Here is a 22,649-nt window from a genome sequence, read left to right as displayed (position 1 = left end):
AAGTGTGATCTAACTGAAATCATCACATAAATATACACTGAGCGCCAATTGCAATAATCTGTCAACAATCTGTAAATTTAAACTTGACCATTTTAAGCATTAAAAAACACCACAAATGACAAAAATTCACTGCCTCTCCCAAAATATTGTTATTTTCACATTTGACACACCCTGAAACAGCAATTACAGCAATTGTGGCAAACTAAATTGCTCTTTAAATCTATTCTAATAAAACACTTAGGGTTAGACACACAACACTTTCTCACCAGTGATCCTGTACTCCAGCTCTCCACCAGGACCAGAATCAGGGTCTGTGGCCTTAAGAAAGCAAAGCTCTACAGGGCTCTGGTTCTCTGGCACATCCAGCCCATACCATAGCTTTGCAAAGACCGGAGCATTGTCATTCACATCCTGCACCTCCACACGGACAACAGCCTTGGCAAAGTTAGGAGGCAGCCCTCCATCCCTGGCATACACTGAAAAGAGATGGAAATTGTTAGGCTGATGAGATGTTGGATCCTGTACTAAAGGTTAAACTGAAGTACTTGAGGTGATCTGTGGAAATAAATGAGCTCATTTAGTATATGATAAGGAGAATAGACCATGGATATAGAAGTACCAGTGAGTGTGTAGTGGTCCCGTAGCTCTGTGTCCAGTTCCTTCGTGGTGGTAATGACTCCTGTCACCGGGTTGATGATGAAGCCTTCCTCTGTCACACCTCCATATGTCACTTGGCCATTGGAACCTGCATTGAAACACAAAACAGACACAAATAAAAATAAATGGCTGGGCACGCTACAAAAAAGCAATAAAGAAAATAGGCAACATTCAATGTAAGAAGGCATTTATATTAATGAATCCAAATCTGCACAGAACCACTGGCAAGTCCTAATGAAAGCTCCAGGAATACAACGCTATGGACGATGACTGTAACCACACATTTTTATTAGCATGAGCTTGTGGTTTGGTTTAAAGGGATTTGGTTTCTCAAAACCATTTATGTTTCTCTATTGTTTAGTTCTCTGAACTTCCTAATGGAAGCACATGTGCTGTATATCAGCTGTACACTTTTACTCATTCTTCCTGCAGTGAACTTTGGAAACTTTCTTCTTTTCTTTATATCTTTTTTTATTTTATCCGACCTTCATGCTTTCTGACATTATTCATAATTCTTACCGGCTTTACTTGTTCCTTTGGAGGCTCATATGAAAACTAAAGACACTACTTTAACGTTTTGTTGAAACATGTAAACCAACCTTGATCCCGGTCAGTTGCAGTAACTGTCAATACGGTTGTTCCTGGTCCTTGATTTTCCATCACCTGGACTTCAAATTCCGCTCGCTGGAACACTGGAGCTTCATCGTTCACATCAATCACCTGCACAGACAACACCTGAGAGGTGGAAAGCTGGGGTATCCCATGATCCTCTGCTACAATGGTCAGATTGAAGACTTCCTGCTCCTCCCGGTCTAAGGCTTTAAGGATGAAGAGAGAGCCTACAAGAGAGAAAACGATTCAGGGAACACTAAATAAGAACTTTCTAACACTTTCCAGATTACTTCACTTTAAACCTTTATTCTCATTTGTTTGTCTGTTTTTGGCTCTTGAAGATGTGTACGTATTTTTGCGTCTGAGTGTGTTTGGATTATTTTTGGGAACATGTAATCTTGTGAATAGTTAAAAGAGTCACTAAAGGACCAGTAAAAACAAAACCCTTGCAGCTTTGCTTTATGAGAGTTTCCACAGTTACTTCACACTAGCTATTCTATTCTGCCGCTGTTTGAATCCGTGTACTGCAGTTCTTTATCACTGAACGTGTATGACTACTGCATGGTTGCCAACTCATAGCAAACTATGACCTCCCCTGAAATTTGGTTAATGTTTTTTTTTTCATATCTGTTTGCAGCATTAATGGCTCAGATAAAGTCTGTGAATGAGACCACCACTTCCCAGTCTTTCTCTGGTTTCAGTTACTTTCCTACCTTTTAACGTCTACACCCCACACCTTTGTCATCACCCAAGCTACAAGCAGGGTCAGCCAAAGTGAGAGGAAATATGAGTGTTTGTTTTCTGTGTGTGTGTGTGTGTGTGTGTGTGTGTGTGTGTGTGTGTGTGTGTGTGTGTACTGTTCAGTGTACAAGTTTAGCTGGCATGCGGTGCCTGAGAGATGTGCATAATTTATAAATGCCACAGCATGCCAAATACATATATTGTGTGTTGACTGTTCTGTGAGGCTGAGGCTCAGATGTTCCAGTGAGGTTTTGTTGCTCCCATGTTTTGGCCAAATGCTAACAGATGCAAAACATTTTCTGTACTATTCCATCCTCCTCGGTTGCCAATTTCATTTTACTGATACAGTATCAACCATGTGATAAAAGTGCTTTTACCCTCTCTGGATTAGCTTTGCTCAAACTCACATGAAACTTTATTTTAATTCTACCAAAGATCTTAAGCTTTGCAAAGATAAAAAAATACGACATAGGAAAATAAGCATAATATACTGCACAAGACAGACATAGAAATAGTCATAAAAAAATATGTCTAGGATTTGATTCTTTTATACTGTAAGTAGGACAACGATTTAATGATAGAACAAGCAGTCATAAAAATATATATATAATCTCAAACAGCATGAATAAAATGTTTTGTCTAGTGAATAAATGAGGAGACATATAAGAAACATTAGCTTTTAAGTGGTTAATAAAGCTAGCAGTAAAGAAGCCGTAATGGGAAATAACAGAAAGTTCATGTTGGCAGCGCAGACATATAATTTATAAGCAGTAATCAGGCTAATGATACCCCCCACATTAGCCAGACAGTTTGGTAAATGTCCTCTCAATACAATGATAATCTACAGTTACAGCTATTATTAACCATAAGCTTAACACCACACTGTCTGAGAAACAAACCAGAAGTGAAATCAACCCAAGCTAATACACCCGACACTTGACAGTAATGAAGTAAAGACTTTCTTCCATCTGGAAGCTGCATTAAGTGTCTGTCTTATGGTTCTTAATCCCATCTCAGCCAGATCAGAGCACGCCCACACCACCAAGCTCTGATGATGAAGAGATTACACATACACACATATATATAAAATATCAAAGGTTGTCCACGTCCCCGGCCCAAATCGGTTCCCATGAACAAATCCGTCAAGAAAAGAAAACCAAAGCATTATTCAAGTGAAATATTGCTCTAAGGCATTGAAAGATCGTCTATTAAAGAGGGTTATGAGGGTTATGAGTGTTTTAGCAGTTGAGACCCTGTAGGCGCAGCACTTCAGTGGATAATTACGATCTTCTGGAAAGTTTTGTTCATCCAGGGGGCTTCTATGGGTGGGATGCTGATTATCTATCAATCATGAAACTCCACAGAAAAAGGCCACATAGTACTCCTGCTGTGTTAAATCACTCAAAGCAGGGTTGTAAATGCATGAAATGATGTGAATTTTACCCTAATCATTTCTTGATGGAGTGTAAATTGGGTATTTATGGGAAATCCCCAGTCTGCACAGACCCTTTACATTAATGTAACATTACTATATTTTTAGATGCTATGTCTAATGCCTAAATATAAGCTTACCAGTGTTGGGGTTCAGGCTAAAGCGACCAGCGCTGTTGCCTGTCTGGATTCTGTATGACACTCTGCCATTTTCTCCTTCATCTTCATCTCGAGCCATCACGTACAAAATCACAAACCTGCCGATAAGGATACAAACAAAAAGTCAGAAGACCACTTCTACTTGCTTGGAGGCATGAAGTCAATCTATTTAATTATTTTTTAACAGGCTTCTTGGATGTTCTTCTTTTGCAGCCTAATGGATGAAATCGAACAGAAATGTTTGTTAAGGTATCAAAAACAGGCCACTCACCCTACAGGCTGATCCTCCATGACGCTGACTGCAGATGGAGAGCTGAAGACCGGAGCATTGTCGTTTTCATCAGTCACAAACACTCGGGCAGTGACTGAACCCCAGCGCCTCTGAGAAGGATCCACTGCCTGGTCTGTGGCCCGCACCACAAGGTAGAGGGACGGTGTTGACTCACGATCTAACTGCTGCCCCAGGGACAGGACTCCACTGGTGGGGTCGAGGTTAAGGAGGTCAGGTGTGTCAGGCCAGTAGTGTTCGATGGAGTAACGTAGCTCACTGTTGGGTCCACTGCCATCCTATAAAAAAAGGAAAGGAGGATGAATTATACAATGAATGGAACTTTTGATCCGGCAAGGAAAAACACTTAAAATCACAGCATGAAAGCAAGAAAGGTCATTCTTATCCTTGGAAATAGACGTTATACAAAATAATCTTAACTCATGGTCTACTAACTAGTTTCCAGAGCATTTAACCACATCTCACAGTGTTCATTTGTGAATGACGTTTGCTTTATATAATTAGGTCACATGTTGACAATTGGGCAAATTCCATCCTCTGACTGTGAGACGCAGTTGAAAGCAGGGGAAAAAAAACTTTAGTTGAGAACCTTGAGTTAAGATTATTTTGTAAAACTTAAAATCATGTCGTGGTAGTGTAAAATGATTAGTTGATCCACAGAAAATGAATCTTCAACAATAGCTTTTTCAACAGCTTAAAAAGATGAAATCATTTGTAAGGCAAATATTTAAAGGTTCCAGCCTCTCAAATGTGATTCTTTTCTCTGTTATATAGCATTTAAATTGAATATCTGTCTAACAGTCAGACAAAACAATCAAAGATGTTATCTTAGACACCGTTGTAGGGAGCTTTTTCCTCTGTTTTCTGAATCAATTGGTCAGAAAAATAATAAATTGACTAATCAATAATAATTTCATTTTGTTCTAACAAATGATGGCAGATCAACTAGATCTGATTTATGGTGTTTGTTCAAAAATATATCCATCTTATACATAACAACAAGCATGAATCATTGGTCAACATCATAACTTTGCTTGCTAATATATTCAGTTTCACACCTGATCCAAAGCCTGGAAGGTATATATGGAAGCCCCTGGCTCTATGTTCTCTGGGATCACAATGGTAACAGGATCCTCTGTGAACTTGGGGGCATGGTCATTGCTGTCCTGGACGTTGATATCCAGCTGCACCAGGTGGCTGCTGGGAAAAGCCTGGGAGAAGTCAGAAACCTCGATGTGCAGCGTGTACCTCGACCCCTTTTCATAGTCGAGCTCACGTACCAGGTACACGTCACCCTTTAAACGGTCCACCATGAAAGTCCCATCTCGGTCAGTTCCCCCCACTACCAGGTACGTCACCTGGCCTTCCAATAAAGCAGATTCCTGCTGGTCATGTGGGCGGACAGAGCCAATAATGGAGCCTGGAGCAGTCCCTTCGACTGTGTTTAGGGTCATGGAGAGCATGTTGGGTTTGGGGTTGGACCTGGAAGAGCTAAGAACCTGAAGGAAAGGAAACTAGGGTCAAAAAGGCTCATTTTAATGTCAGCATTTGTTGTAACTTTCTACTTTCTAAATCAAACTGTGAAAACTTGTCAATATACAGAATTATTTCAACCAAGCATAGAAGGAATCTGTTAAGGCTGTGCTGTGTATGTTACTGGATCTAATTTGCTTTGGTATTCTGCAGACAATGGAGCTATATGGCTCTCACCCCAGCCCATCCCTAAACATAGCCTTGGTCTGTAGTCTGTTTCTGTTTTGTTGCTATTACTATAATAACCCTCACAGGCATTTTCATTGTGCATGGAGACATTATGTACAATCATTCCAGTAAATATCTTGACACTGCAGCATTCTGGCTTTAAGATGAGAGTCAAAGTTTGTGACCTGTGACAAAATAAGGAAGGGTGTAATGGGTAGAAAAAATGTAAATATTCAATTTCAAATAATGCAGGGCAATAAGTGCAGCCTCCATATGCCGCAGTCTGGTCAGATGGGAAACAAGTGTGTGCCAGAGGGCTTTCGCCACTCTGAGCAATAGCCTCAGGGTTCAATATTGTTCTGGGACAGATCAAAGAGCTCTGAAGACAGCAAACAAAAGCAGATTTTAACAAGCTCTGGAATCATCATCAAATAACTCATACATACACCATCCCTCGCTTTCATTACCGAAATCTGTTGCAATGACTTGCATCTCTCTAGTGTCTTTCTAAAACATGAATAGCAAGGATAAATCTAGAAGCAGAGGAAGGTGATGTGGATAATGTACATAATTTTGCCTCATTTGCTGACTACAAAGACGGACTCTATTTGCAGACATTTGCAAAGGTTGCAAAGGACATCCTGTTACTGACTTCTATTTTTAATAAAGGCTACATAACTGTGTTTCACTGCAGTGATGCAGCAAATAAAAAATACCACCATATATTTTCCAAATGTGTTGATTTGAATTACTTTCAAACTGGATGTTATTTAAATATTAATCATATAAAAGTGCATATAAAAGTTGATGCACAATTGAACTGTATGTTCAATTGTATAATGTTTAGTTTGATTCGGTCATGTTTGCATTCATACTACAACCAGAAAAAGCTGAATTCTCCAACCATTTATCTACTACTTTTAGTGATCTATTTCAATTATTATCCAAACTATCATCTCCTCACTTTGCTAAGTAACTAGTTTTCGAAGCATTCTTAATGGCAATAACACCTAAATTAATTGTCATAGCTCATTCAATATGTCAAGGTATTTTTTCAAATTAGCTGAGCTACTCTTCAATTTCTTCACGTAACGCCTGGCAACAGCAGAGGTACCCCCGGTTAGGAATCACTGCTTTACCAGACAGTCACAGCAACTTTACTGTACTGTACTATTTGTACTTTTCCTTGATTTGCCCTAATGCCATTTTCCTATATAAGCCAGCTAGTGTGTGTACTATAGTACTTGTGGTGTACAACAGTATCCCTGTGTCTGATTTTACCCACAGCTATGTGAAATGTTATCTCTAAATCATTATCTGGAAATGTTACCTCATGAGTGCTTGAACGTGTCGATACAGGGAGCGTGCCTGTGTGCGTGCATGTACCACTGCCTGCTACCGTACAGTGGTGTATTCCCTTTCTCTCTGTGTGATTTGATGCAGCTGGCTCTCATCAAATCTCATCTGGGAGCATTTGATTCCAAGGTGCCTGTTTCCCCTCTGTCTAATCTCAGTGTTGCACAAGCAGGGCGCAGGCGAAATCTAAGGCAAGCACTCCCACTGTAATTAGCATCCTTTTCCTTTCTGAAATCACATCACATAAAAACACTGAGCTCAAAGCTCCACAGGCAAAGCAACCACCACCCTTCTCTGGCCAAATGCCTCTGTGGCAGACCTTTTATTCCTTGCTTTTAAATTCCTGATATTGTATGTTGATATGCAGGATTGACCTCCAACAGAAAGTTCAGAACAATAACTCAGTCCAGACCAGCTCCCACGTGCAGCTCAGAGTTTCTCACCTTGGGTTTTGGTTACCCCACTAACTTTTGGAGCAGGAAACACGCACTAGATTGGATAGATGCTTTTGTTTGTATAGGCACAGGTTCAGTTTCTCTCCTTCTCATATTTACCTCCTTTTCCAGTTCCTCTGACAGTTATACTGTTCACTTTGAGCACAGTTTGAGGAAATTACTCGCAGCAAGGAATGTGAAAGGACTGAGGTAATGTGTAGATGTGACAGTTTTAGGTTTGGTCACCAGATTGCCCTTTGTTTCCAATTGTCTAATGCCTTGAAATGTTTTGGAGACAAAACAAATGTAAAGGCGCTTGTGCACGCAGCTGGAGGAAGGATGATGACTATGAAATTGTATGGATTATGTTTACCTGTATCTGTAGCTGGCAGGTGGAGCTGAGGCCTGGGGTGCCGTGGTCAGCAGCAGTCACTGTGAAGGTGTACTCGGCTCTCTCCGCCCATCTCAGGGGGGAAGCACTTCTCAGCTCGCCACTGGTCGGGTTAAGGGAGAAACGCTCTGCTCTAGGGCCTTCAGAGGATGCGATATATATCAACTCAAAGTTAAGGTGATAATGATGAAACAATACATAAACATACTTTAACAATTGGATGGTTATGTGGTTAACTATAAGAGGCTTCCCGGCACTCACCAGATAAAGAGTAGTATATGGTCCCATTCTCTCCCTCGTCTGGGTCTTTAGCTGTCACTGTCCCTAGGACTGTCCCAGATGGAAGCCCCTCCATCACCTACAATGGAGAAGGATTGTTATTCATATCAAAGTCTTTCTACAACAAACTTTGTCTTTTCTACATCAAATTCGTCCTATTATGTTTTTATGTATTCCTATTCCTTATCTTGTCTTTGTTTCTTTTCTAGCACTGTGATAGTTATGCTATGAAAGGAAACTGAGAATTGTTACTCATACATCAGGAGGATTAGACTTTACAGCCTTCAAAAATGAAACGTAAGTTTAAAAAACTGTAGCTTTTTTTCAGATATTTATTGGAGAAATCATAGAGTAGGTCTAAACCTTGATTCTCACCTGAAGGAGCAGCTCCCTGTCTGGCATGCCATGAGTGAAAATGGGGGCGTGGTCGTTTTCGTCCAACACAGTGATATGAGCTGTGCCAGTGGCGCTGCGAGGAGGCGTACCCCCATCCTGTACGACCACAACAAGCTGGTAGCTGGAATGCTGCTCTCTGTCCAGGGCAAGACGGGTACTGATCTCACCTGAAGAAATACAGAAAGAGAAAAGGCCCTTCAATAAAAGCTACAGAACAATCCTATTTTTTTGTCTGTGTTTCACTGCAGTGATGTAGCAAGTAATCAATATCACCATTTAGTTTCCAAATGTGTTAATTTGAATTACTTTCAAACTGGATGTTATTTAACTATTATTCATATAAAAGTGGATAAACTTGTAGATGTTACAATTAAATCGTAATTGAAAATTGAACATACGGTTGAATTGTGAAATGTTTAGTTTGGTTTAGTCAAGTTTGCGTTCATATTACAACAAGAAAACACCGGATGCTCCAACCACTTATCTATTACTTTTAGTGATCAATTTCAATTATTTATCCACTACCTTTACTAGTTTTCATGCACTCTTAATGGCAATAACACCTAAACGAATTGCTATAACTCATTCAATATGTCAAGGTATTGTTTTGATCAACTCATTGATTTATTTTTTTCAAATTAGTTGAGCTACTCTTCAGTCTCTCCATGTACCCTCTGGCAACAGCAGAAGTACCTTCTGGGGTACAAGTAGCTGATTGGGAATCACTGCTTTACCGGACAGTGCCAGCAACTTTGCTGTGCTATACTATTTGTACTTTTCCTTGGTTTTCCCAAATGCCTTTTTCCTATATAAGCTAGGTAGCTATGCCTTGCAGTACTTCCAATAGTCAGGGGTAATTACAATGTGAATTTAATTGACCAACAGCAAACTATTAATTGCTCAAGGGAAATCATGCTGGTATTAGTGCTGCTTATGTAGTACTACATTTTATCCAGGGCAACACAATTACAGCTAACCGCTTCAAGAGTAGTATTGCTGTTCTTAAATTCAAGTAAATGTCAGAGTGTCTATCTTTACCTGTTTGTGAGTTAATCTGAAAGTGCCTGTCCGTATGCAGAAGCCTGTAGGTGAGTCGAGCATTTAGTCCTGCATCTCTGTCTGTTGCAGACACTCTGCCGAAGCCTGTCCCTGGCAGCAGGTTTTCTCTAACAGCCAGGAACACCCTCTCCTGGCTCAGTCTTGGGGAATTGTCATTCTCATCGGTTACCGTCACCCTGACAGTGGCACTGCCAGTTCTTCCTGTCCCTCCGAGGCCTGAAGTGGCCAAGACGGTCAACAGGTACATGTCTTTGACCTCTCGGTCCAGAGAGCTACGAACAAACAGCCAACCGCTATCTGGCATTATACCAAAACCGGCAGCGTCACCATCAGGCCTAAGGCGGTAGGAAATAGAGGAGGAGGAAGATGAGGAGGAGCTTCCACCATTCCCAGAAGCCTCTATGTTGAGTGCTCGAACCTGTAGGAAACGTGTGTTGAGAGGTGTATTTTCCCGTAGCTCCACACGGTAGGTCAAGGTGTCAAAGTTGGGGCCTTGTGCATCTTGTGCTTGGATGTGGACCACAAGGGTGAAGGTGGAGCTAAGTTGAGGTGCGCCGCCGTCCTTGGAAACCACCTGAAGGTCATAGCGTGGGACAGTTTCGTATGACAGACTCCCAATCAGACGCACCTCCCCGCTGCCCCGGTCAACACCAAACGTCCTCTGGCCAGTACTGCCTGCAGCCCCAGCAGACACCAGATCGAAGCTGAGCTGACCGTTATGACCAGAGTCCTTGTCGGTGGCCTGAATGGTGTAGATAACAGTCCCCATTTTGGTGATCTCGGGTAAAAGGAGGGACTCTGATGAGGAGGGGAGGAAGGTAGGGGCGTTGTCATTGACGTCTGAAATGGTTATTCGTACGCGGCTGGTTCCATATGCTGGAGGAGAGCCAGAGCGTGCCTGGATCTCCAGGTCAAGGCTGGAGCAGGTTTCATGGTCCAGAGGAAGGGCCGTGCGAATGGTACCAGAGGCACTGTCCACGGTGAAGTAACCATCAGGGTCGCCGGAGGAAATGGAGTAGAAGATATCCTTAGAAACACCTGCATGGAAGACAGAGAAACAGCAAAAGAAACAAAGGGAGAGTGAGAAAAAGGTAGTGACAAAGGGGCTGCAAAATTTCATAAAATAGTTCTCAAGCTAAATGAATACATGCCAGACACATAAAAAATCCTGTGACAGATCCATATCCACTTTTAGTTAGTAGACAGGGATGAGGTGTATTTAGTTCTCATCTAAGTGTTAATGGATTCACTCAAAGTGGGTGAAGAGGTAGAATCACTGAAAGCCTTGTACAGTTACACAGACAGAGATAAGTGTTCCTCTGTCCACTACACCGCTTAGTACACTTCATTCTGACTCCCACTCAGAATTACAGCCCCATCCAAATCCATTTCTCCATCATTAATACTGAGACAAAATAAAAGTCTGGCCATAGTGAAAATAATCCCCAGTCAAGCCCACGCTGTGTGATGGATGTGATTTCTTAATGGAGGGTATATGCTCTTGTTGCTTGCGTATTTGTACAACTGTTGGAGTGAGAGGTAAGACATCATAGACTCTCCAGCCCATTAGTGCATTTTTGTCCTGGTACTTGTCAGAAAGATGAAGCCGGGCAAATCACATAAAACAGGTTCCCCTTGGCAAATCATGTAAAGTCAGCACAGGCTTCCTCACCCGTCTTAGCAGCAGCACGGACCACTCCCACCGCCGTCCCCCTGAGAACGTCCTCGGACACAGTGAAGAAATACTGGGCCTGTTCAAACACGGGAGACGCCACTGAGCCTCCTACCACGCTCACGTTTACCCTTGCATTGACCGGTGCCGTCAGACCGCCACCGTCCTCGGCTGATATCACCATGGAGATGACCGTGTTGGCTTTGCCATGGAGTGAGCGAGAGAGAGAAATCACACCTGTAGCATAAAAAAGGTAAGTATAAAAGACAAATTACTCTGTATTCTTTGGTTTTTAGACAAACCAGGCATGACTCACAATATCAATAGCTACTTTGTATGTGTGTTAGTATATACACATTGTATCACATGCTTTTACATGCCACATATTACACACACACACACACACACAAACACACACACACACACACACACACCTGTGTCCTTGTTGAGAGTGAAGAAAGCAGAGCCCCCTCCAGGTACAGTGCGGTAGGTCACCCTGCCGTTTTCCCCAGAATCAGGATCATTGGCTGTTACCTTGACAACGGAGGTTCCTGGGGCACTATGGGTACTGAGACTGACTGTGTAGAGGACTGGATAGAAGGCGGGCCGGTTGTCATTAATGTCCACCACCGAGACTCGCACACGGGCTACTGAGCTCAAACCACCCTGAACAGACAATTCTTCAGGTTAGATTCAAGGTTTGATTCAAGATTTTTGCATTAAAATATAATGTTAACAGAGGTCACATCAGCAGGCACCAATGATGTAATGGTATTATGAACCTTAAGTGACTATTTCACCAAGACAAAGGGAGACATAGGGGAATCATAAGAATACCTATTTTAGTTAAAACCACATCCTCCCTCCCTTCCTGAGCTGTATATCCCTGAAGACAACATTCAATTTGTTTTCTAGCCCTTGGTGAAAAGCGACAGTCCAGGACTTTCATGTTATGAAACTGTGACAATAGATTTATGTCACACTGTAAAGATGAAGCAGCTGTAGACGAGAAAGGATGAGTTCTCTGTTGAAGATCCCCAAAGAAATATGGAGCCAATCAACCGTAGTATGCATTTGTCAGCGAGGAGAAGAGTTTGCACTCATTACACTGTATCTGCGGGCTTAGTTTTATGAGCCCATTAAAAACAGGGATAGTCGAGACGAAGGGAACAGACACTAGCTGAATTGAGCTGGGAATGTGCAGGGGGTGGGGGAGAAAGATGCATTGCGGGGGTTGGCTGGTAAATTATAGACCTGAATTAAATCTTTACGTGAACAGGGGTAAATAAAGAGAATAAAAAGCAGGAATACTACCAGTACTACGTCTAACAATGGTTGTGTACATTATTCTATTTTTTCATGTAACCTAAGTATACACAAGAGAATGAATGCTTTATTGCGCCTTATGTCGAGTTTCAATGCCTATTTAAGTGCATCTAGAGTGATTAATTGATACTTTAAATGTGCATGGGTCTACTGGGAAGATCCTACAGCAAAGAGTGTGTAAATGTGGTCAAGTAAGGCTTCATATTTAACTTAAATAGTATCCTACAGTAAGAGTTCATTTAAACTGGCTGGATCTGTTTTCCTACTTCTTTACCTTTTACCTCCCCACACTCTCTCTCTGTTTGCTCTGATTGCTTTGCCATGCTGCTGCGGTTCCCCTTGATTTTCTGAAGACACACAGTAAGAGACAGGTCGCTGTCTTCTTCAAACATGTCTCTTTGATCAGATTTATTTTCGCGCAGCTGTACACATCTTTAATTTGCCTTGAGCTTGAAGCTTTGATCAGAAGGAGCATTACACAGTTAGCAAGCAATGTGTTTGACCATGGAGCAGAACTAGGGCTTTGACTTTAGCCTAGTTTGTGGTTTTATTTTCATTCAGAAGCACAGATTGCGCAACAAAGGTGCAAGGATAAAGGAATTATTTTTTTGGAGATAAGAAATATGTTGCTCTGTTACCGAGAGTTGGATGACAAGATGCCATGCAAATTTTTCAAAATGTCTATTACTACTCTTTTAGGGATTCATTTGTCGGTATGAAAGGCTTACAGTTACTTCCATTACTTATTGATATTCCTTAGAATTTAGGGTAAGAGTGTTCTTACCCCATCCATTGCAGTGACGGTCAAGTCAAACTTGTCCAATCCCTCATCCCGGTCCAGAGCTGTGCGGGTGCAAAGCTGGCCAGTCTCCTTGTCAATGGTAAAGTGGGTTGGTACTGCACTTCCAGAGACAGAACCAAGGGTGTAGGATATAGCACCAAAGGAACCACGATCCTCATCTGTGGCCGTGACCTGGAGGGAAAGAGACATATAAAAGGTAAGACATAGATGGTCCACTGTTACCAAACAGCCTGTCAGACATAAAGTCTGCGTTGAAGAAAACCTACATGTGTCATAATTATTATATACGAGCTGAGGGCCTTTCTGTTATCACAATAATGTCCCATAATGCAGTCACCTCACAGGCCCATACATCTGCACTTGTCCAAATATCACACACCATAGCACTACTTGTTATGATTTCCAGGGTACTATAAAAACCCCGAGAGCATCTGCAAGAGCAATTCACTTTTATATATCACAGATATTGTTAAAAAAATGGATAGATCTTCCTTGTGGTGTAGAGACAGGTGGTGCAGTGTAACCATGGATACTGACGGGTAACCTTTAGTAAAAGAGAGAAGATTTTATACAGAAGGTGCGAGTTTGGTTCATGGGTCAACAGACATACTTTAAAGAATGCTAAAAGGTCAAGTGACACATTCTGGTTCTTAAATACTCCAACTGGCATTTAAATAAGAAACAGACTGACTGACTGGGAGAGCCACTTAAACACACCACCTCAGACATTAATCCTTACTCCATATTTCTCCTACAAAGGACTTAAACCAGTTTACACAAAGACTCGCAACAGATGGAGGTCTTGACCCGACCTTTGACCTCATTTGCCTGCCCAACATCCTTCTTTCTACTGCTCACACACACACACGCACACACAAATATACATTGCATGTTCCAACTAAATCTATTAAAACACTCAAAAATCCAATAATACAACAAAAATTTCCTTGCAAAACACAAAAGGGAAATGTCCTCTGTGCCCTAGGGTCCTGCCTCTGACTGAAGTTTTACACTGGTCCATAACATTGTTTGGTGGCGTTTATGGTGCTTGTTAAAAGTAGCATTCTCCCTCAGATCTCAAAGCCTTGAAGGTGAGCCAAGATCCATGAGGCTTCATGACATCACTCCCTCTCGGTCATACAGTTTCTTCTCAAAAGGCAGTAGTAAGATATCTGAAGTGTTTGATTTCCTAGAAACATTTACAGTGGTTTCCATTTTGTTTTTGTGTGAATACTGTTTAAAATATTTCTGACGTAGAAGGATATTGTGTCCAACTGAAATAATATTTGTGATAACAACAATGCAATATACAAAGATAGAACAATGAAGATAAAAGACAGGTTGGTAGTGTATGTAATACGTCTGAGTATTTGTATGTTCTGAGATTTCAAGTCAAATAAAGTCAGATTGTATTTTTATAGCGCAAAATCACAAATCACAACTTCCCTCAGGGGGCTTTACAATCTGAATAATATTCAACACCCTCTGTCCTTAGACCCTCGATTCGGGTAAGGTAAAAAATGTTTAAGTATACATAGCGATATCACAATATATACAAATTTTATAGAGATTTTAGGATTAAATATTTTTTTAAAAAAAGTCAGAATATGTGGAGAATTAACTTGGGGACACAAAAACTGATGTCTCATATAATGAATCTTTTTTTTAAATGACATTATTTGAGACTTAATTTATTCTCGTAATAGGGTGAGTATAGAGAAAATATTGTTACATTATTCTCAAAATCCCTGGTTCTCCTTTTCAACAGTGCCCCAATATTCTGTTGTAGATTAATATCCTCATACAGTTCAAAGTGCATGGAGGGCTGCTTTCCATAGATACAAATCCACTGATGTTGTCATACTGTTTTCCACTCCAATTAACTTCTCAAAAAAAGGTTTAAATTGAAAAAGATTAGGAAAGTCTGTGCTTGTTGTTTAATGATTTCATCATATGTCTGAATCCTACATCTAAACTTTCTCTGGCCCTGAACCCCACAGAGCAGAAGACCACCATAGCAGACATCCGCCAACGAACTTCCTTCCGTCCCACCAACACATGTCTTCACCATTACACTTACCTACTGGCTACAGACAGGACAAACAGACAGAAACATTACCACCTTGACTCATACTATTGCTCCTATAGGATATTAAAACATAGGAATATTAGAATGGCCCCTTCAGGGTGTTTTATTTTAGTGTTACCATGGCTAGACGATTGTGGTTTCTGAGGGGTCACGCTGTACCTCCTCCTTTGGTCAGTGTTTACAGCTGGGGGTTTTAGATCATTACTTCCTAGAGAGTACAGTGTTGAGACTAACACTATCTTTGGGATCTAGGCTCATGTTTTTTGACTGTCTGTGATGGATTAGCCACCTGTGGTGATGAGAACTGGATGTACGTGTTCAGGGTCACACACACACACACACACACACACACACACACACACACACACACACACACACACACACACACATACACTCACATATATGATGACCCCATCCTTTTCACTAAATCTAATTAAAGAGGCTTAAACACCCATGACCGCCCACCTGGCCATAGGGTGATTTCATCCTCACATCAATCTTTAACCTAAAAAGTCTGTAGATCACAAACAAAGGCCAGGGAATGGGTGTTCTACCCTGGATAAGGCAGCGAAGGAGACTGTTTGTTGGGTTTATATGAAATATAAGAGTTGGGAACAGTATAAATGAATACACTTGGAAGTCGTTTCTGAAAGGAAGTTTACGCTGGGAACAAGAAGAAGAGCAGGACATTGATTCTCCACACGCTTTAAAATTTAAAAACCCTCTGCAGTATGGTATGAATTCTTCATGCTGGAAAAATATGCAAGACAAACAGAAGGTTGCACTAAGACAACGCCTATGTAAGCACACTTTCATGGAAACCTTGGGAGCTATAAAATAAAAGATGTAATGATTCCACGTTTTCTGCTGCAACATACTACATACAGTGGTTATGTGGTTCTGTACTTAAAATGCCAAAGTAGAACATTAAAAGAATGCACTGGGACAACAGACAGACAAACCTCTTGGGCTGGAATACGACAGAGTTGTCAAAAACAAGAGTCTAAAATGTGTAGCGGAAGAAAATCATATCAACCCTCCTGAAAAGACAGGAGCTTCTAAGGATCAACTCTGTCATCAGTGAATTTCCCTCCTGTCAACCCATCTGACAACACAGCACCGATGTTCATTTTACACTATACAGGCCATAAGGTTGAGTCAAACTGACATGCCGATTCGATAACAAAACCCTTTCCCACAATTCGTTACCGTATCCTTACAGAACTTATCTCGACTAAAAATAAAGTAGCACAGTTTTAAAGCCAATAAGATAATCTAGTAAACACACACACACACACACACACTCGACACGTCTTCTTAAATCAAGAGATCTGGTAGCCCAGACGAGGGTGTTTGCCAGGGAGAAAATTCCTCCCACGCTGGAGTCTGTTCTCTGATCCATGACCAGCCAGCCAGCCTCGGCTCTGCACACCTATTCCTCATCGTACTCTCTGGAGGTATCCCGCCTTGATAAACATACAAGTACATAGCAACACATACGCAGACAACAGTCCATAGCTTTCAACATCTAAATCTCTTGCTGTTAAGTATATACTTGTGTAATGCTTGTCTCTGAGATGTTTGTGGTTACAACTTTATCTTTTTTCACATTTACCAAGACTTTTGGATGTGGGTGTATTGTCGATGGCAGGCGGGGTCGAGCAGTCAGAAAGCCTGTTTTTTAACTGAAAGGTCAAAAGTTTGGTCCTCATGTTTTTGTAAGGCTCCAGAGCGGACCACTGAACCTCTCCAATGCATCATTACTCACTGTAACTTGTTTTGGATAATGCAGCATTTACAGATATGAGCTGTAGTTGAGTAATACATTCATATCCTATGGTGGTCATTATTATATTAAAGGACCATAATGGTGGTTTTGCAAGTAGATTTTCACACAGTATTGGCAAGAGTTGAAACTAATGGCTGCCTTAAGGTGGTAAATGCCTGGAGTGTGGTTCTCTTTGGAATATGATCTGCAGTAATGCTAAGTATACACAATTTGCAGTTAATGGGCTTTAACGTGCAAAACCGCCAATGTGGTTCTTTTCTGTGGGCGCTATGATATCCCACCTGGTGGGAAATGCAGCAGTGTGTGAAGACAACATTTCATTTTTGATCAATGACAAAAGGTTAAATCAAAGGGAAGACAGATATCAAGTCTATAAAAATTCAAAATGTTATGTTTATTCCAGTACAATTAACTGTAACTATGAAAAACAAGGTGATAGTTTATTGTGATCCATCCTAAATAAAAAAATCTATTGGATGTGGGTATTCAAAGACCATGGCTCAAACATGTCATGTAAATGATAACTGACCTGCTGAAGAAGAATTTAAACTTGATAATCACTTCTAATATGCATTATTTGACATACCAGCTGTGTAGTTTCCTTTTTCACTTTGAGGATATGTACTGGCGTTTCAGAGAATTCATCAACGGAAAAATCATCAAGTGCACTGCACTTCAGTTAAGCATCTGCCAACTATCTGAACTTGTACTACATGAAGTATAAATTCATCCAGCATGCTTTCAGCTTAAGATTTTCATACAGTACTTGATTTACCTATCGCATAGTGCATTGACCGGTTACACAGCCTAAGTCTCACACAGCACACGTCAGCCTGGTAAGGACTATGTGAAAAACAGTCAGGAAGAGCGTGCCGAGTATCAGATTCAGCCAGCACTCAGGCCCGGAGCTTTTTCGTCCATAGAGAGCCATTCATCCCTGGCTGGGACGGTAGAGGAGCGATCACTCACTGGAGCATTAGCAAAAAGATCCAGACCTCATCATTCATTTACCTCACTCCTCTTCACAACACGCTCTCTCTTTTTGTCTCTTTGTCTCCCTACATTTCCACTTAGCCTTGCTCTATCGTATTCTCCCACTGTCACTCTGATTCTCCTTCTGCAGATTCATGGGTGGATGGCTCTCCAAGGGTCCACTTAGATCTCAGACACACCCTTTCCTATTTGAAACTCAAGGCTCACGCACATCACCCACAGTCATCTATCAGTGCTATTTAATGCTGCAGCGAAGGAGCGGTCTCCTGTCTGGGATGTGGTTCAGATTAACAGGTAGTGTCTAATGTCACCAGTGGGCCTTCTCCAAACCCTATGAGTGACAGGTATGACATCACCTGACTTGTTTTGATTTCTAGGCTAGATTATGTTTTTTGTCTTTTGTCCTTGTTCACCCTTTTTCTTTCTCTCTTTCATTATACTCATAATTTTCTCCCCTTTGCAGTATTGCATCTCCTCTCTCCTTTTCTCTTCCCTATTCTCATCTTCTCCAGATGTGGGCGCTGGTCCAGGCGGATCCTGCTGTTCTCTGCAGTTTGTCTCTGTAAAACATCAGTTAGTGTCAGAGGGAGTCTGCGCACGGCTTCTCAGATGCAGCTGCAGTTCTGCTGCGGCTCTGGACTTTTATAGCTTCTCATGAAAAAGAGGGAGAGAGAGATTCTATAGGCTTTCATAATAAAACCTGTAAAACACAGAGAGTTGTCCCAATCTACTCTTCCTCTGATGTTTACAAACCTAATATTAATACAAATGTTGTGCCACCATATGCAGAATTAAAGGATAATTCTATTCTTTTAATAGGTTTATTACAACTTGGATGTTACTTGAGTAGCTTTGGCCATCATTTCCATTGGTTATGCGGTTATGATGACACTGTTCTTGCATTGAACTGGAACAGATTTTTAATCTTGTTTACTTAACCTTTGATCAGATCTTTTTAAATTTATTTTAGACTGTATTTTTTGCAGTTTAACTTTTTTTTTTTTAAGTTTGGCAAATCTGGGAGTTTGTTTAAAATCTGGTTTCCTTTCCTTTTTTTAGGGATGTCACTGTATTCCCAGATCTCAGAAAACAACTTGATGAGCATAATCGTATTATTACTGATTTAAACAATGGCAGAAACAATGAAAATTAGACCCAAGATGTAATAAACCTGAATTATCCTTTAAAGCCACAGGAATTGCCATAAAAGAGCATGACAGACCTGGTGCTTGTGAACTGAATGCATCATTGTTGGATAATTGCACACAAGCTGAAGTTATTTACAACAAACTGAAATAGAGGTCTAGATTTAAAGGCAATAACTGTGTTGGAGTGTAAGATAGAGCTAAAACATTCATTTAACTTTGTTGCTCTTTTTCCACTGACACATTCCTTTGCTCTCCAGTGAGCTGCAATCCTCATATTAGGCATTCTGAAGTCTCCAAATCAATTTCTGCCTTTCTGTTGCCGATGAGTTGAGGCACTATGGGTACAATTAAGATATATTGCAGGGAAGGGGAGAAGGGAGGGGAAGGTGGGAGAGAAGGGGGGAAATAGTTGGCAAAGGAACAAAAGGCAGGGCTAATGATAACATGAGACCTTGAAATGGGAACGAGGAGGACTGAGAATTCATCTTGCTTCTTGTTCAATCTCCATTCCTCCCTTGACCTCCCCTTTATTTTAGCGTCTCCCCTCTTTTCTGTCCTCTCCCTCACTCGTTCTTTCGGCACCCTATTACAGCAAGTGCTTGTTGTCTTTCATGTGGAGTTCACGGCTGGAAATGATTAGGAACATCAAACCACTGAAGGGAAGCGGAGGGGAGGGAGGTGAAAGAGACGGAGCGAGAGAGATTGACTTCTATATTTGGAAGAAAGAACGCTAATATTATTAATGAACATAATAAGGGGTGATGGCCACTAAAATTCTCTCTGCCTCCTTCTCTCTATCTTTCCTACAAATGTGCACACTTGTGCATGCATACACTCAGTAGGACACATTTGTAGATGTTCCACATTCAAAGCTAAACAATAAACTATACCATAGAGTTACAGCTGTAGCCCATGGAGTTTAACATGCAGACATGTGGTGTGTGTTAGGAAGTTTATCTTTGGGCTGCATCTCATGTTAAAGGACACAGAAGTCGTTGTTCAAGCATTTTCACAGTTTGTTTTTTTCAGTTATGTGTCTGCTATGTTTTACCTCCAGTCGCACTCAGACAAATCCTTCAAATTGAAATGTGTAACTGGAAGATAGTGAATCATCAGCAGCAAAATCTGTTCTAAACTAGAAATCCCCAAGACTACAACCCAGCAGTTATACCAGGTCTGTCACCATTAGCTCTATGTATCAGGAACAAGCTGTCATCTCTTTTCTGAAAACAGGTACAGGAAGAAAGAAGAGAGAGTGGACTGTGAATGGAGGTTAAAAGTGAGGTCAGAGGGAGATAAAAAGCTAGTTACAGGGATGGACAGAGGGATAGAGGATAAGAGGAACACAATGTGGGATGACATCACCTTACTGGACTCTGGAGAGTGATAAGAGACGCCGGGGATTTAGATGGTAGTGATCCTATCTTGTGCAAAGCCCTATGTGGCAACTCTTAACCCGGGTGTGCAATTGTGTGTGCCTACTGTATGTGTGTTTCAGTGTCTCCTCTACCCTCCCATTTAAAGGATTCTCTTCAAAGTGAATCCTGTGGGTCCTGACTGACAGCTGGCCTAATCAGCACTGAAATCGGCCCTATTTTTTACTTACTGTTAAATATTTATAGCCATTAAAACCCTGTCTCTCTGTCTGTGTCCGAGGCCTCAGCGAGACTCACTGTGGCTGGTGCAGCAGCTGCTAGCAACTGATCTGCATATCTGTGAAATGCCATGGGGATTTTATTGTCGCTATCTGCTAACAGAGAAGCTAATGAGGTGCTTAAGGTCAGGTGTCAAAGTTGAAAAGGGAATGTGCACATTCACCACCCACAGAGACGAATAAAAATTGTCACCATATATTCACGGTTGTGGTCATTAAATGCATGGTCTGCACATGATAGAAGCAATATGGCCCACAATAATCGAGGTCCTTCTAAATCAGCGGAGAAGCAAAGTTGTTTTTTGTCAAAGCATAATTAGGGAAATCAACATTGTGCCCCTGTAAATGATCCTTGGTCAGCAATCAAATTCAGACATTCATGCGCTTAATGAGGCTCAACGCTGTTACATTGTTGATGAGCAGTGCAACCTTTCTATTTGATCTATTCCAAAAAATATAGCAAAATACTGTAAAAATGAAGCAAAGATTGCTGAAACAGAGAGAACAAAATGCATGAAAGAACAGCTTTCTCTAGGCCGTCATCTCTTGATTTACACAGTGAGGTCTGCCATATGAAGTGATGATTGTCATTTATTGTCTTCCAGTTGTAATTTTTGCTCCAGAGATGAAGAAAAAAACAGTAATTAAGGAGTGAGAGAGCACAAAGACGGACTGGAGCTGAACCTCAGACGTGGGACCGCTGTCTGAGACTGTCTGAGCTTTTGGGTTTTTGGATGAATGAGAGGATGAGTAATTGAGAGTGAGCAGCCCATGGTTGCTCCGGGGACACCACTCTGGGTAATTTCAAATGCTCTAACTAGCTAAAACAGCAGTGTGTGTTTAGGAGGATGCATCTGTGTTCCTGTTGCAGCATTTCTCTCTCTGTGTGTGTGTGTGTGTGTGTGTGTGTGTGTGTGTGTTGTGTGTGTGTGTGTGTGTGTGTGTGATATATATATATAAATTTTGGGCATTTCAGTGGTTTATCCAATACAAACATGACAAAGAGATGGAGAGAGTGTGGAATCTGTTTTGTTTTTTTTCCTCCACTGAGACACCACAGGATTTTATTTTCTCTTTGATGAGTGTGTGACTCTATGACCATTGTTAAAAGTATATCATTGGGAGCGGGCACTTGGAATTTGAGGGTTAGCATCTTGTTGACGGTTATTGTTTCTAATTTGTATTTTATGTTCAAAGCATGTCTGCATGGAAAGAGAGGGAGGGAAGGAAAGGGGAGAGGGTAAGATGGCTCATACTGAAGCACAAGAATAAACTCCGTCATCTACTCGGTTGGACATCTTTAAGTTTGTGGGCATTGCAAATTAACAAATGTTGTGTTATGACACCTAATCTATGTGTGTGTGTGTGTGTGTGTGTGTGTGTGTGTGTGTGTGTGTGTTTTTCTGCACAGACACAGTGAGCAGTTCTGATTATGAGTATTGATTAGTCCATCTGTCAGAGCAAAAAAGCACACAAAAGAGGAGATCAATAGGTGTGATTTGAACAATCTATCATGAAGACAGCTGCTGAAGGAGTGAAGAAAGTCAATGTCAACATCCTTCAGAGATCTAAAATATTCTAAATAAGATTCTGTCATCAGCAAGACTTCAAAGTCTTATCAAAGTGGAGGCCAAATGTTTAACAGAAGTTAGCGTAAAGCTTTGAACTGGT

General features: G+C 41.1%; 1 protein-coding gene across 1 annotated transcript in view; it reads right to left on the bottom strand.

The window, feature by feature from the left end:
* The window catches only part of LOC127364152 (protocadherin-16-like), an 83,051-nt gene that overhangs the window by 9,233 nt on the left and 51,169 nt on the right, over window positions 1-22,649 (bottom strand). The window contains exons 5-17 of the mRNA XM_051401399.1: window positions 13,288-13,476; window positions 11,612-11,843; window positions 11,178-11,414; window positions 9,485-10,543; window positions 8,426-8,613; window positions 8,033-8,129; window positions 7,754-7,911; window positions 4,948-5,388; window positions 3,872-4,167; window positions 3,583-3,698; window positions 1,257-1,496; window positions 620-745; window positions 267-476 (exon numbers count right to left, since the gene is read on the bottom strand). Coding sequence (XP_051257359.1) covers window positions 267-476; window positions 620-745; window positions 1,257-1,496; window positions 3,583-3,698; window positions 3,872-4,167; window positions 4,948-5,388; window positions 7,754-7,911; window positions 8,033-8,129; window positions 8,426-8,613; window positions 9,485-10,543; window positions 11,178-11,414; window positions 11,612-11,843; window positions 13,288-13,476 — 3,589 coding nt within the window. The remainder of the gene's footprint in view (window positions 1-266; window positions 477-619; window positions 746-1,256; window positions 1,497-3,582; window positions 3,699-3,871; window positions 4,168-4,947; window positions 5,389-7,753; window positions 7,912-8,032; window positions 8,130-8,425; window positions 8,614-9,484; window positions 10,544-11,177; window positions 11,415-11,611; window positions 11,844-13,287; window positions 13,477-22,649) is intronic.

Source organism: Dicentrarchus labrax, unplaced genomic scaffold, assembly GCF_905237075.1.
Source record: "Dicentrarchus labrax unplaced genomic scaffold, dlabrax2021, whole genome shotgun sequence".
Lineage (NCBI taxonomy): Eukaryota > Metazoa > Chordata > Actinopteri > Moronidae > Dicentrarchus > Dicentrarchus labrax.
The sequence above is the reverse complement of the archived record's forward strand: the minus strand, read 5'-3'. Positions and strand labels throughout refer to the sequence as shown.